We start from the raw sequence: 14,349 nt of genomic DNA on the forward strand, positions 1-14,349 counted from the left end.
TTGGAACGTAAGTAAGTCTAGTTGAGTGTTGATCGGCTTTCTCTTCCAGGTCACGTCAAGATCCCTGGCGCGGAAGCGCTTCGCATCGAGTTTGACAGCCAGTGCTCGACGGAACGGCGCAACGACCCGTTGATCATAATTGACGGTGCAGGTAGGGTGGTGGCAACCCGATCCGGTCGCGAGTGGGCTCAATGGGCACCGGAGATCAGGATCGCGGGTGACGAGATGCGCTGGAAGTTTACCAGTGACAACTCGGTCAACGGGTGGGGTTGGCGCTTCTTCGTTCACGCGATCATGCCCGAGTCGTACCTGCAGGAGTTGGGATCGGACAGGACCGTACTGTCGCAGCCGTCGATCGCGATGGTTATGGCGCTGCTGGATTCTACTCTGGCGCCAACTAGTGGAACTACGTTGACTCGGTTGACGGCTGCACTGTCGCAGTGTGCCCAGCTGAGTTCGCTCACGGTAAGCCAAAGAATCTGGTCGCTGAAGAAGATGCATCAATATCTGACGACCAAAGACGCACCCAAGATGGCGGAGACGGCCATGACGGACATCCTCAGCCCGTTGATCCCAATTATCCTTCGGCAGTACGAGTACGAAGAACCGCAGGTTCGCAGCGGGCTTCATCTGATGCATTCCGAGTACTTCAAGACGTTGGTGGCGCTCGCTAGCGATATGCAGCTGGACTCGATGCTTCCGAATGGGGATGCCCACAAGTGGGCTTGGTTCCGACGGTACTGCTCGGCTGTGCGAGTTGCACAGTCGTTGATTCGACGGGTTGCGCTACCGGCGACGTTCACGCTGGAGGTTCGCAAGAAGCTGATCGAGATCGCATCGCCAGCGACGAATCCGGCTCTGCCGACGAGTGCCAACAGCTTGACCAGCAGTAACTGCTCGTTGATCCAGCACACCTCGAGTGGCTCGAATTTGAGTCAGTTTGAAATTGGTGTTGTGACGGAGATCGAATCGATCGACACGTCTAAGTATGTGCACGAGGATCATAGCTTCTTCACGCCGCAGTACGATTCGCAGCTGTTGCAGTGGTTCAACCGAAGGCCTGAAGATTGGGCGTTTTCGTGGGGTGGTGCTAGCACGATCTTCGGCTGGGGTCATAACCACCGAGGTCAGTTGGGTGGGCTGGATGGAAGCAGGATCAAGATGCCGACTCCGTGTGAGGCGTTGAGCTTGTTGCGGCCGATTCAGATCGCTGGAGGAGAGCAGACGTTGTACGCGGTGACGCCCGATGGGAAGTTGTACGCGACTGGGTATGGAGCCGGTGGTAGGTTGGGGATTGGAGGAACAGACTCCGTGTCAACGCCAACGCTGGTGGAATCGCTGCAGCACGTGATCATCAAGAAGGTCGCGGTGAACTCGGGCGGGAAGCACTGTTTGGCGCTGTCGTCGGATGGAGAAGTGTTTTCATGGGGTGAAGGAGAAGACGGGAAATTGGGTCATGGAAACCGGGATAGCTACGATCGGCCGAAGTTGATCGAGGCACTATCCGGGATCGGAGTGGTGGACATTGCATGTGGAAGCGCACACTCGGCTTGCATAACGTCGCAAGGGCATGTTTTGACCTGGGGTAAGGGACGGTACGGACGGTTGGGTCATGGAGATTCCGAGGATCAGCTGCAGCCAAAGTTGGTGGAAGCGCTGCTGGGTTATCGAGCGATCGATATTGCTTGTGGATCGGGAGATGCACAGACGTTGTGTATTACGGACGACGATAATGTGTGGAGTTGGGGTGACGGCGATTACGGCAAGCTTGGCCGGGGTGGTTCCGACGGGTGCAAGATCCCAATGAAGATCGAGAGCTTAGCTGGGTTGGGAGTGATCAAGGTGGAGTGTGGATCGCAGTTTTCTGTAGCGTTGACTCGATCGGGAAGCGTGTACACCTGGGGCAAAGGAGACTACCATCGGTTGGGTCATGGTAACACTGATCACGTACGCAGGCCCAAGAAGGTCGCCGCACTGCAGGGCAAGAAGATCATCTCGATCGCAACGGGATCGCTGCACTGCGTGGCTTGCAGTGACTCGGGTGAAGTGTTCACCTGGGGTGACAACGACGAAGGTCAGCTTGGGGACGGTACGGTAACGGCGATTCAACGACCTCGGCTAGTTCAATCCCTCCAAGGAAAGCACATCGTGAAGGTCATCTGCGGATCCGCCCATACTCTAGCACTGTCGACATATCAGCTTAGCGAAGCCGTCCGACCTCCGCCCAGTCCTCCGCTGGAGTACGACCTGGTGCGGGACATTGCTCCAGAAGTTCTTCACGCCCGTCTCGTTCTACTCCATCACTTTTCCGAACTGATCTGCCCGGGACTAGCGATGCTACCAATCTCCGGCGAACTCTCGCTCGGTGCCCTGAAGGACATCCTGGTGTACTCGATCAAGGAGGCCGGCTTCCGGAAGGTCATCCAAACGACCATGGTGCGGGACAAACCGCACGGACCAGTGATCGAGCTGAATCGGATCCAGGTGAAGCGATCGCGGATGCGCTCCGGCAATGGACTTGCAGGCGTTGACGGCATGAAGAGTGTGTTTGGTCAGATGGTCCAAAAGTTACCACTTCTGACGCAAGAAGCCCTGTCGATGCCCCACCGCGTGTGGAAGGTAAAGTTCGTTGGGGAAAGCGTAGACGACTGCGGAGGTGGATTCAGCGAGTCGATCGCCGAGATGTGTGACGAACTGCAGAACGGCAGCATTCCGCTGTTGATTCAGACGCCGAACGGCCGGGGCGAAGCCGGTGCCAACCGGGATTGCTTCCTGTTGGATCCGACGCTCAGCTCGGTGCTGCACATGAACATGTTCCGCTTTTTGGGCGTCCTGATGGGCATCGCCGTGCGGACGGGATCGCCGTTGAGCTTGAAGTGAGTATTTTGGTCTATACCTGGTAGAAGAACATAACCTAATATATTAATTTTTGTGTTACAGCTTGGCCGAACCAGTCTGGCGGCAGTTGTGTGGAGAAACCCTTCGGCCGTCCGACCTCACGGAGGTAGACCGGGACTACATCACCGGTCTGCTGTACATCCGCGACATCGAGGACGATCCGAAGGTGTTTGCGTCCATGGAGCTGCCTTTCTCGACGCCGTCGGCCAAGGGCCACGAGGTGCCACTATCCACAAGGTAGGTCCCCTAGAAGTGTACATTTCGACCCTCTCAAAAACCCGACGTTCTTCGCAGATTTACCAAAATCACCCCGGAGAACCGCAACGAGTACGTCAAGTTGGCCCTCAACTACCGAATCCACGAGTTTGACGAGCAGCTCAAAGCCGTCCGCGACGGCATGTCCAAGGTCATCCCGGTGCCGCTCCTCTCGCTCTTCTCCGCCGCCGAACTGCAAGCCATGGTCTGCGGATCCCCGGACATCCCGCTCTGCCTCCTGAAAACCGTCGCCACCTACAAGGGCGTCGAATCGACCGCTCCGCTCGTCCAGTGGTTCTGGGAGGTGATGGAAGAGTTCACCAACCAGGAGCGATCGCTGTTTCTGCGGTTCGTGTGGGGTCGGACGCGACTTCCCCGCACGATCGCCGACTTCCGCGGGCGGGACTTTGTGCTGCAGGTGCTGGACAAGTACAACCCGCCGGATCACTTCCTGCCCGAGAGCTACACGTGCTTCTTCCTGCTCAAGATGCCGCGGTATTCGTGCAAGGTGAGTTGTTGGGTGGAACGCGTTGAAGATCTGGTAGGAACCTGTTCTTTTTTGTTTGTCAGGCTGTGCTGCAGGAGAAGCTCAAGTATGCGATATACTTCTGCAAGAGTATCGACACGGACGAGTACGCTCGCGTAGCGATGGGAGATCCGACGGAAGCGACCGGAAGTGAGGACAACAGCGATATTGAATCGGTAAGTTGAAACTTTAGAAAATTTGAAAAATTTAGAAAATTTAGAAAATTTTAAAAAATTTAAAAAAGTTGAAAATAAAAAAAAATAAAATTTAGAAAATTGAAAAAAAAATAAAATTTAGAAAATTTAGAAAATGTAGAAAATGTAGAAAGCATAGAAAAAGTTGAAAATAAAAAAAAATTGAAAAATTTAAAACAAAATAAAAATTTAAAAAATTAAAACAAAAAAAAAATTAAAAAATTTAGAAAATTTAAAAAAAAATTGAAAAAATTTAGAAAATTTAGAAAATTTAGAAAATTTAGAAAATTTAGAAAATTTAGAAAATTTAGAAAATTTAGAAAATTTAGAAAATTTAGAAAATTTAGAAAATTTAGAAAAATTAAAAACTTGAGAAAATTTAGAAAATTTAAAAAAATTAGAAAATTTAAAAAAATTAGAAAATTTTAAAAAATTAGAAAATTTAAAAAAATTAGAAACTTCAGAAAAAAAATTAAATTAGGAAAATAAAAAAAATTAAATTGAGAAAATTAAAAAAAACGTTACAAAATTTAGAAAATTAACTAAAATTGAGAAAATTAAAAAAAAAATTACAAAATTTAAAAAAAATTTAGAAAATTAAAAAAAAAAATCAAAATTTAAAAATTTTGAAAATTAAAAACAAATGAAAATTTAGAAAATTTAGAAAATTTAGAAAATTTAGAAAGTGTAGAAAATTTAGAAAATTTAGATAATTTAAAAATTAAGGAAATTTAAAAATTAGAAAACTTTTGAAAATATGAAATTTCAAAGAATTTTGCGAAAGATTTTTTTTAAATGACTCCAAAAAATAGGGACTGAAAATTATGAAATTTCAATCCTTTTTCCAGATTGCTTAAGGTGACTAGTGAAATCGTGCCTCAGCCTGAGCCTGTTAACGACTGATTCCACACACACGATAACAAAACCATTTTACAATTCCACGACGAATTTCTGCTAAACGTGTTTTTTGCTACCAGAGAAGAGTAAACCAAGCAGCTAGTTTGCATGCATCTACACTGACTGAATCCGCGAGTCAATCCTACTACTTAATGTTGAAGAAAAAAAAATGGTGAATTTGCTAAAAAAGGACGACAACAATACAAAAACACTTTGCATTTACAACAACAAAAACTACACTGAACCAAAAAGGCACGACCGTCATTGCTGGTCGAGCTTAACTGATAAATATACAAATAATCACTCACATTTGAAAAAAAAAAACAAAAAAGAAGAAGTGAAAAGAAGAAAAACATCCACTCACCTAGCTTCGTGTTTAGAAAAGCTAGAACAACTTTATGAATTTTCCGTAAATTTTTACATTTTTTTGTTGCTTTGATTTCAACCTTTAAAAAGCACGCAGAATTTGGCTTAAAGCAACGACGCTATCGAGAAAAAAAGAGCAAATAAAAAAATGGTGAAAACCAAAATTTAAAGAAAAGAAAACTCAATCCAGATTGATACAACAATTATTATCAAAGATTACATAGAAATATTTTATTATAGTGTTATACACAGAAAAAAATAAACAGAGAAAATCAAACCAACCAGCTAAATTACAAGAAGAAATTAAAAAAAAAGTTAATAAAGTGGGTTATTTTTCTAAACTATAGTTGAGACACGACTGAAATGACACTCTTGTAGAATTAAAATATGCTTGGTTAGCTAGTTGAAAACCGTTGGTTGCTTGCCGGTAGCACACTTAAAACATTTGGTGAGAAGTTTTTGGTTGTTTGAGTAATAAAATGGCGATAATTTCATCAAATTTTGATAAAAATGGGCTAAATCATTTAAATTTTGAAAGTTTATTTTTCATAAATAAATACTATCAGAAGTACCCGAAAAGTATTGTAGTGTGCAAACTTACAACTGTCAAACGCGTTGGTAAGAACTGTGGTGAGTTTAAAATGACAGTGGTGAGTTTCGAATCATTCAAACTGACCGTTAAATTGACGTTTGATGAAATTCAAAAAAATATTTCGTCTGTTTGTCTGTGTTAGAACTGTCAAAACAATCAAGGTAAATATGAGCCATGGTGAATTCATGTTTTTCGTGGTGAGTTTTCGATCTTTTAAATTGACTGTTGAATTGTTTCCATTTTTTTTTTTATTGGCAGCTCGCCTACTTTGATTGATATTTTAATTTGGATGAAATTATCGCTAGCTTTATTAACGATAACGATAATACAATCGCAAATGATCTTGGAAATAGCAGCACATCTTTTTTGCGTTTGGAAATCTTAGACTGTAGTTTAGATTGAACACTCACACCGAAGCCTCTTACAGAAAAGAGAGATCAAAATCGCGTCCTTTTCATTCTCAGCCATCATTGTTAGATGCGCGGCTAAATTAGAGCATAACCTTAAACAAAAATTGTAGAGCGTTACAAAATGTCACCAAAAAGAAGACGAAAAATAACACAAACACACATTATATCCCTTAGTGAACGAGTTGGGAAATGAAATTAAACAACAACCCTTAGCGACCGTACTGATTAATGTTATTGGAAGAATTAAAACGTCAAACCAAACTCACAACATGGTGAAGGTAGAATTGCTTGCTGAAGAACTAAAAGAAAAGAAAAAAAAACATTAAATAAGCAGAAAATATCCACACTAATACTGCCGACCTAAACAAAAAAAAAAAACGAGCAGCAAAACGCAGTCTCACACAGTCAAACTCACGCTAGTTTTATGTATATTTATAAAATAAATAACAACAAAAATCGCCTAATTTATTACAGAAATCGTTTTCCCCTCTCGCTTAAGAAATCTCGCCGCGCGAAATCACTTCGTCGCATCGCCGCATATCACGACTTTGGTTTAATTTTAAGTAGCAGCTATTAGAGAAAAAAAAATCTAGAAAACAATCTAGATTGATCGCGCTTCGCGCGCGGACAGTATTGTTCCTTTCTTTTCGGTTCTCTTACAACACAGTACTACCTACTATTACTACTAAAAACTACAAATAAATAAGCACGCAGCAAAGTTAGAACAAACACACACACTGTTAGTGAAGAAGAGAGATTTAGATTCTAGATAAATGCCAGTTGAGTTTGTGAAGAGTGTCGAAAGACTAACGTTTAAAAATGCAAAAAAAACGATGAAAACTGATGAAATTGTCCAGGAGAAAAACGACTGATTAACTTCCGGTCTAAGGTGGAAATGAGCTGAAAAAAAAAGGGAGAGAAATTTGAGAATGTTTTGAGAGTCGGTTCGAACAGCTTTCGTTTTAAGTATTTGTCTCCAATAGTTTGCTTGCGTGTGAGTCTGGTGTATGTTCAGAATATGTTTTATTTTACATTCTGTGATTCTTTTTTTATGTTGTATTTTTTACTATTATCAAAACTTCCTGCGAAATGAACCCAACACGAATAACGGATTAAACAATCATATATATGTGTCTTCAGAGAAAAAATAAAAATGGGGTGTCGCTTATTTTATCCGAAACCATCCTTTGATTTAAAAAATAAAACTTAAAAAAATCCGAAAAAAATAAAAAGACAGAAAAAAATAGTCATCAACAACCCAACTCCGTCTCTGGACTAGCTTCGATCTAAAAAATCGTCAAAAGTCAAATTTTTTAACCAATTTTTTATCTTTAAAAAGCATTGAAAAAAAAAGATATTTTATAAAATATTAAAGTTTGACTATTTTAGGTTTGTGGCTTTGCTAATGTTTTTAAAAATGTAATTGTTTTAGGGGCTGTGTTTTTTACTAACATTTGCTATAATTGAAGTGAAAATAAGAATGCAGTAATTTTTGTAGTGTCCCAGATTAGGCCTCTACGCATTTTTCTCCAATTTAAATGATAATGGCTTCATTCTATAGCGGAAAAAATGAAAACAAGCAATAAATTAAAAAAGTGACTGTAAAAACATGAAAAAACTAAAAAGGCAAAAGGTAATGATAGGAAGTGATAGAATAGGCCCAATACTATCAAAAACAAACATAAACTAAATAAGATAAATGCAAATTAAAATACATAAAACAAGAGAAGAAAAGTTTGTCGTAGAACAAAAGTTGCTCTAAAGGCCTCCTACATGGGATAAATAAAAATTTTAGAAAAAAATATTTGGGCAATAGAGGGTTAAGGTATCGTTAATTCTGCGATATTTTTTTCATTCAAAGATTATGAGTTCAAAAACTTCCTTCTCTATTTTTAAAAATTAAGCCTGTTAAAAAAATATCCAAGATCTGATATTTACTACCTATACAATTTTACTAAAAAATTACACATTCCTTTATTAAATTTTTGTTGTTGGATTCCCAAAATAAATATATTTTTCTAAATGTTTGCTTTTTTTGTGATTAATGGAACAAAGAATTAGAATCAATGAAAATGAGTTTTTCGAATTTTCTACTGACTAAAATAACTTCAAAAACAACACCATCATGTGCTATGGCTCAATAGATGTATTTTTTAGTCCCCTAAACCATATCAAAATATTTGAAAATTCATAATACTTGTTTTGAGAATTCAACTTTTAGTTAAATATAAATGAACGATTTTTTCCGTGTGCCTATTCTTTTCCGAAAAGTCCTAATCATAACCTACAACTTTGCAGAAGACACCAAAGCGATCATAAAATTCTTTTTCAAAATACACTCACAAACACAAACTCACTTTTTTGTTTGACACTTTTTTAGTTTGTACTACGTTGGTTGGTCAAAGTCGAACTAAAAAGTGAAGAACTGTCACTTTTTACACGGCGCTCACGCACACTACCAAAACAAACGTTTGGTAGTGTGTGTGTGAACTCAGTATAAAAGGGGTGTCAAACTAAAAAGTGACCCCGATCGTTTGTCAACTGCTTGTCAAACCATCGGGGTTTGATTGTACATAATTTCATTCATTTACATACCTATTTTGTATGGAAAAAATAACGATGCAAAATAACTTTGGACATCTGGAGAGGACGAACATAGCCGAAGTTTTATAAAAACAAAATACAAAGAAAAGTCTTACAAATCGACTTTTCGAAAAAAAAAAACAAGTAATCAATGCAAAAAGTTTTTGAAATGTTTTACCAAATTGTAAAGTTATTTTCGTTTGTTAACTTTATTCTAGAGTGAGAATCCCAATTTGAATTCAAATGCGAGCTCCTATTATGCCCAATTAAGCTTATATTTGGAATTTGGGCTTGGCAAAAAAAGTCATTTATGTTACACTCTATCATTTATTGCCTCAAAACTAAATACTAAAACTAAATTTTAAAGACATCTGATTTTCGATTTTTTCCAAAAAAAAAATAACTATTTTTCGTAAAATCCGATCAGATCTCCGAAGGTTTTGGACAATTTTTTTACTTCAAAACAAAAATAAAAAAATATTGCTTAATCTTAATCAATGTTGCAGTTTTTTTTTTCAAATGAGTAATCTGAATATACATGATTTCATTGCCACTAATCCTGTCAAACCAGGAAATTCCGTTCAACACGGATAAAAACTGTTTGCTGTGTTTAATCTCGTATGAGATGACTCAAGGTTAGATTCAGATGCCAATTTGTAAACACAAGATCACGAAATCTCAAGATTTTTGCAAGTCGATTTTTTCTACTGTTTAATTTGAACACAACTGCGTCAATTCTTTGTAAAATTTGGTGTTACGCTTTAAATTTGTGTGGAAATTTTTGTTACGAAATGGGAAAAGGTAGGGGGGGGGGGGGCTACGTAATACAACAACGCTTCCAAAAGGGTAGAGGGGATATATTGCACCCCAGTTTTAAAATTCACCCTCTGTTTTTTCGTCACCAGTTCGTGGCTGGAGCTAATTATTATGAACCGAGTACCGCTTTGGAGATTTATTCCTAGAAAGTTGTGTTTTTTTCCGGCCTGAATCAGACAAAAAGGTTTGTGAATGAAAATATTGTATCGGTAAAAATTTGTTTAAAAAACGGTTTATTAAATTTTGTAAGTGTTTCACTGGCTAGGACTTTTAGGTGGCTAGATCTTGAAATTATATTTGATATAACAAATTCAAGCCTTTTTTTAATGTTTTAATATCAAAAGATATTCTAATTTTAAGATTTTTTAGAACGATTTTTGGTTGACATACACGATGAGGATCAAGATTATCCAAAGTTCACGTTAAAAATAAAATATTTTTCTACAGTCAAAACGCATTCACAAACTTAAAAAAACTATTTTTAAAGTGAGAACTTTCTCTACCAATTTGAAAATCAAATATGTTTTAATGATTTATTCACCTAAAATAAAACTCGTTAAAAAATCCGTTCAAACAAAAAACTTTTTTTTAATCAATTTTTATCGATTGATAATTTTTATTTAATCTCTGACGCCATTTGAGAGTTTGCTTAGATCATTTTTTTTAAATATGCCAAATTTTGCCAAACTCAAAAAATTACATTTTTGAAAAAAAGTGTCTTTTTACGGGTTGGATCGCATTTAAAATTGAGAGGTTGACGCGCCAGCTCCTGTTACGTCCAATCAATATTTGAGATTTGGGTTCAGCACAGAGTCACCATTGAGTAACAATGACCAAAAGTCAACTAGGGAAAGCAAACTTTTTCTAATCTTTTAAATACAATATTTGACTTGACTGTCCGAAATCTCTCTATTGTGCCATTGTATTTCCTGAAACCAGGCCGTGGGTCAAAGTACTTATAAACCGATTGCTACCGAATTACACAGGTTGAAACCGGTTTGTCACTGTCTTCTGCAGGTAACGAGAGACATAAAAACTCGTATTATTGCGAAAATAGCTTATTTTCAATTGAAGCAGTGAGCAGTGCACGTTGAAAATAAATTTTGAATCGTTACTAAATAAAGTCAGCATTCTCTAAACTCGTATTATTAGACATCATGAGTGCTAAAGATTCCCACGGTTCAAGCCACCATCAGCAGAACTCGCCAGGAGCAGTGAATTTAGGTAAGTTTCTAGTGAATGATTTTAGTTACACTAGAATTGTTCACGTTAAACCAGTTAAAACTTCTACAGAAGAATCTCAACCGGATGTGGAACTGATTGAATTTGAGCTGCGGATTCCGTGTGCTGCCATGGCAAGGGAAATTATGCTGAAGACGATTCGTTTGCTCGAAGAAACCGCTGAAAATTCGACAAGTGCGGTAGAGCGTGAACAAGCACTGGAATGCATTCGACTTATTAGGAGGGACAATGGTAAATTATGATAAATGAGCAATTCTACCCGAATTTCTGGTGCCTTCTCTATGTTCAAAAAAGCCATTTTGTGTTATTGGTTCAGTAATACAAGTCTCCATGCAATTTAGGCAGCTGAGCAATTCTCTAACAAAACCAGAAATGGATTTTATTTGTATTTTTTGATTTGGCTCAAACTTTGTGGGGGCCTTCCCTATGACCAAAGAAGCTTTTTTGTATCATTGGTTCACCCATACAAGTCTTCATAGAATTTTGGGTGTTGTCCATACAAAAATGGTACGTAAATATTCAAATAGCTGTAACTTTTGAGTGAATTTTCTGATCAAAGTTGTAGGTATTGTTGAGGACTATTGAGAAAAAAATAGGTAAGCGGAAAAAAGTTGCTGATTTTTTAATAACATTTTTTTTTCAGAAAAACTCAATTTCCCAAAATACGTATTTTTTTTTATTTTTGAGATTTTTTGATATGTTTTAGGGGACAAAAACCCGCAACTTTTTAGCCATAGAGAAGTATGGTCAAAAAATCTGCCGCCGAGTTATGAATTTTTGAAATAATAGTGATTTTTGGAAAAAATCGAAATTTCATGCGAAAACAAATTTGACGTAATTTGAATAAAATTGTCGAAGAGACGCTGAATATTGGACCTCGGGTTGCTGAGATATCGACATTAGAAAATGGTGGGTTGTTGGGGTGAGATTTATAAAACTTCAATTTTCGTGTTTCTTTTTCTTAGAGCGGATGTATCTCAGCAAACCCGAGGTCCAATATTCAATGTCTCTTAGACAATTTTATAGCAAATTTTCTGAACCTTAAAAAAAATGGTCACTCATGGTCACTATTTTTAAAAATCGAAAAACTGCAAATATTGCGCTAAAATTAAACTTTTTGTGGCTATATCTTGAAAACAGAGCCCTTTGCCAAAAAATCTGTTCAGTACTTTTCGATTGGAAATTCAATTTAACATAACAAAATTGAGTTCAAATTTGTTTTAGCATGAAATTTCGATTTTTTTACAAAAAATTATAACTCGGCGGCAGATTTTTTGACCATGTTTCTCTATGGCTCAATATAAATATAATACACAACACAACATATAAAAAAATCTCGAAAATCAAAAAAATACGTATTTTGGGAAATTGAGTTGGTGTGATAAAAAAGTTTATAAAAAAATCTGCAAATTTTTTTTTTCGTGTACCTATTTTTTTCTCAAAAGTCCTCAACAATACCTACAACTTTGCCGAAGACACCAAATTGATCAGAAAATTCACTCAAAAGTTACAGCTGTTTGAATATTTACGTACCGTTTTTGTATGGACAGCAGCCAAAATTCTATGGAGACTTGTATGGGTGAACCAATGACACAAAAAAGCTTCTTTGGTCATAGGGAAGGCCCCCACAAAGTCTGAGCCAAATCAAAAATACAAAAAAATAAAAATGGTCGAAATGGACTATTCAGAAAAAAATACTCAAAATTTTATTTTTTCGGTGATTTTTAATCAATTTTTTTTTTAGAAAAAAAAAAGTTTTTTTAAATTTAATTATTTTTCTGATATGTTTTAGGGGATAAAAACCCACAGCTTTTAAGAGAAAGAGAAGTACGACAAACAAAATATTCTGGGTTAGATTCCATTATTTTTTTCGAAAACCACATTTTTTTACAAAAAGTCATAACTCGGTGACAAAATTTGTTGTGCGTTTTTTGTCCTTAAACATATAAAATTTTCTAAAATTGGAAAAGCCTTTGGACTTTTTTGATTTTTTTTTGTGAAAAAAAGTTAATTTAAATCTCGGCAAAAAAATCCGTGTTACTATTTTTACCCTGTCCTCAACTTTGCCGAAGACACCAAATCGATCAGAAAATTCCTTCAAAAAATAAATTTTCGAATATTTACGTATGGACAGCTGCCAAAATTGTAATGAGATTTTTATGGTTAAACCAATGACACAAAATGGCTTCTTTAGTCACAAAGTTTGAGCCAAATCAAACTATACAAAAAAATAAAAATGCACAAAATCGGCCGATTTCGTAGAAAATTGCTCAAATTGGAAAATGTTGTAGATGATCATAATTTTTTTAAATATATTTTAGCTTCCCTTATGCTCCCCCAGCTGTAGATTCAACCTAGATATCGTGGTTCTACGATGAAAAATAAAACAAGTCTATAAGCTGAAGCACTTTATTTTTTTTTTTCATAAAAGTTTTTCCCAACTTTCAACTGTTTTGGCGCTTTACTACTACACGCACAGGAAACAAATGCTGCAAAAATTGCCATCCTTGATTTGCTGTATAACATGATACCTTTTCTGTCAAAAATATGCGTTAAACCGTTTTTTCCCTTGTGTCAATAGAGTACCCGACAGCGATCTGCTGCAGTCTTCACCAATAGGGGCAGGGGGGGGGCAGAATGGCCCGCCTAAGTAAAATGCGCCAAAAACCATAGAAAAACATGAAAACTTTTGAATTCAGTGTAGTAGGCTTATGCTTTGGGATGTTCCCTTCAATGTTGTATACTTGGTTGATGAAAATTTTTAGCTTAAAACTATTTTTGAGCCACTTTAAAAAAAATGTTTTTTCGACTACTTTTCCAGGGTGCGGGGCAGAATGGGCCACCTTAGAAAACAAGCCATTTCGTCTAATACAACGTTGAAGGGAGATAAGAAATGACTTAAGGTATCTTTCTAACATAGTTTCCATGAAGTTGGACCACTTTTATAAAAATAGTCACTTACCAAAACAAACATTTTTGAAAATAGTGTTAATATGTTGAAATAAGACACTATTTTTACAAATAAGCGTCAAAACAACCGAAAAATCAACTATTGTTGCTTTAAAGGTGATTTGTGAAGCTACCAGGAGTGAAATAATCCTTTTAATCCAAATTTCATAACATTTGATTGTTTTTATAAGGCAGAAAAAGGGTGGTCCATTCTGCCCCCAAGTGGATTTTAATTTAACACTTCCACCACCAAGCCTCTAAATGATTTTAAGGTTCCGTTGTTGTTTGTATACCTTGGTAGTAACATCTAGTAACGTTATAAGCATTGAGCAAACTTTTTTAAACAATCCAACTTTTCAGAAACTCTATTTAAAAACCTCGAAATAAACAACATTTGCGTAGTTTTGTCTATAAATTTACATTTTTGCTCATATTTCGAAAAATACAATGAATTCAAACGTCGTTTTCGGTATGGTGATGTTATTTGACGTCCTTTATAAGACCCTTGCCTTACAATTGGTCTAAATCCATTCTAAAGCCCAAAACCAAGGGTGGCCCATTCTGCCCCCATGGGCCATTCTGCCCCCCCTGCCCCTACTCTGTTTCGCTGGCGCAAATACG

At 37.7% G+C, this 14,349-nt stretch overlaps 1 protein-coding gene across 1 annotated transcript in view; it reads left to right on the forward strand.

The window, feature by feature from the left end:
* LOC6043941 (probable E3 ubiquitin-protein ligase HERC2) overlaps positions 1–7,286 on the forward strand; it is a 28,490-nt gene extending 21,204 nt beyond the window's left edge. The window contains exons 8-12 of the mRNA XM_038254711.1: positions 50–2,876; positions 2,941–3,135; positions 3,193–3,661; positions 3,724–3,855; positions 4,722–7,286. Of these exons, the coding sequence (XP_038110639.1) occupies positions 50–2,876; positions 2,941–3,135; positions 3,193–3,661; positions 3,724–3,855; positions 4,722–4,730 (3,632 nt within the window). The 3' untranslated portion in view covers positions 4,731–7,286. The remainder of the gene's footprint in view (positions 1–49; positions 2,877–2,940; positions 3,136–3,192; positions 3,662–3,723; positions 3,856–4,721) is intronic.
* Positions 7,287–14,349: the final 7,063 nt, after the last annotated feature.

Source organism: Culex quinquefasciatus, chromosome 2, assembly GCF_015732765.1.
Source record: "Culex quinquefasciatus strain JHB chromosome 2, VPISU_Cqui_1.0_pri_paternal, whole genome shotgun sequence".
NCBI lineage: Eukaryota > Metazoa > Arthropoda > Insecta > Diptera > Culicidae > Culex > Culex quinquefasciatus.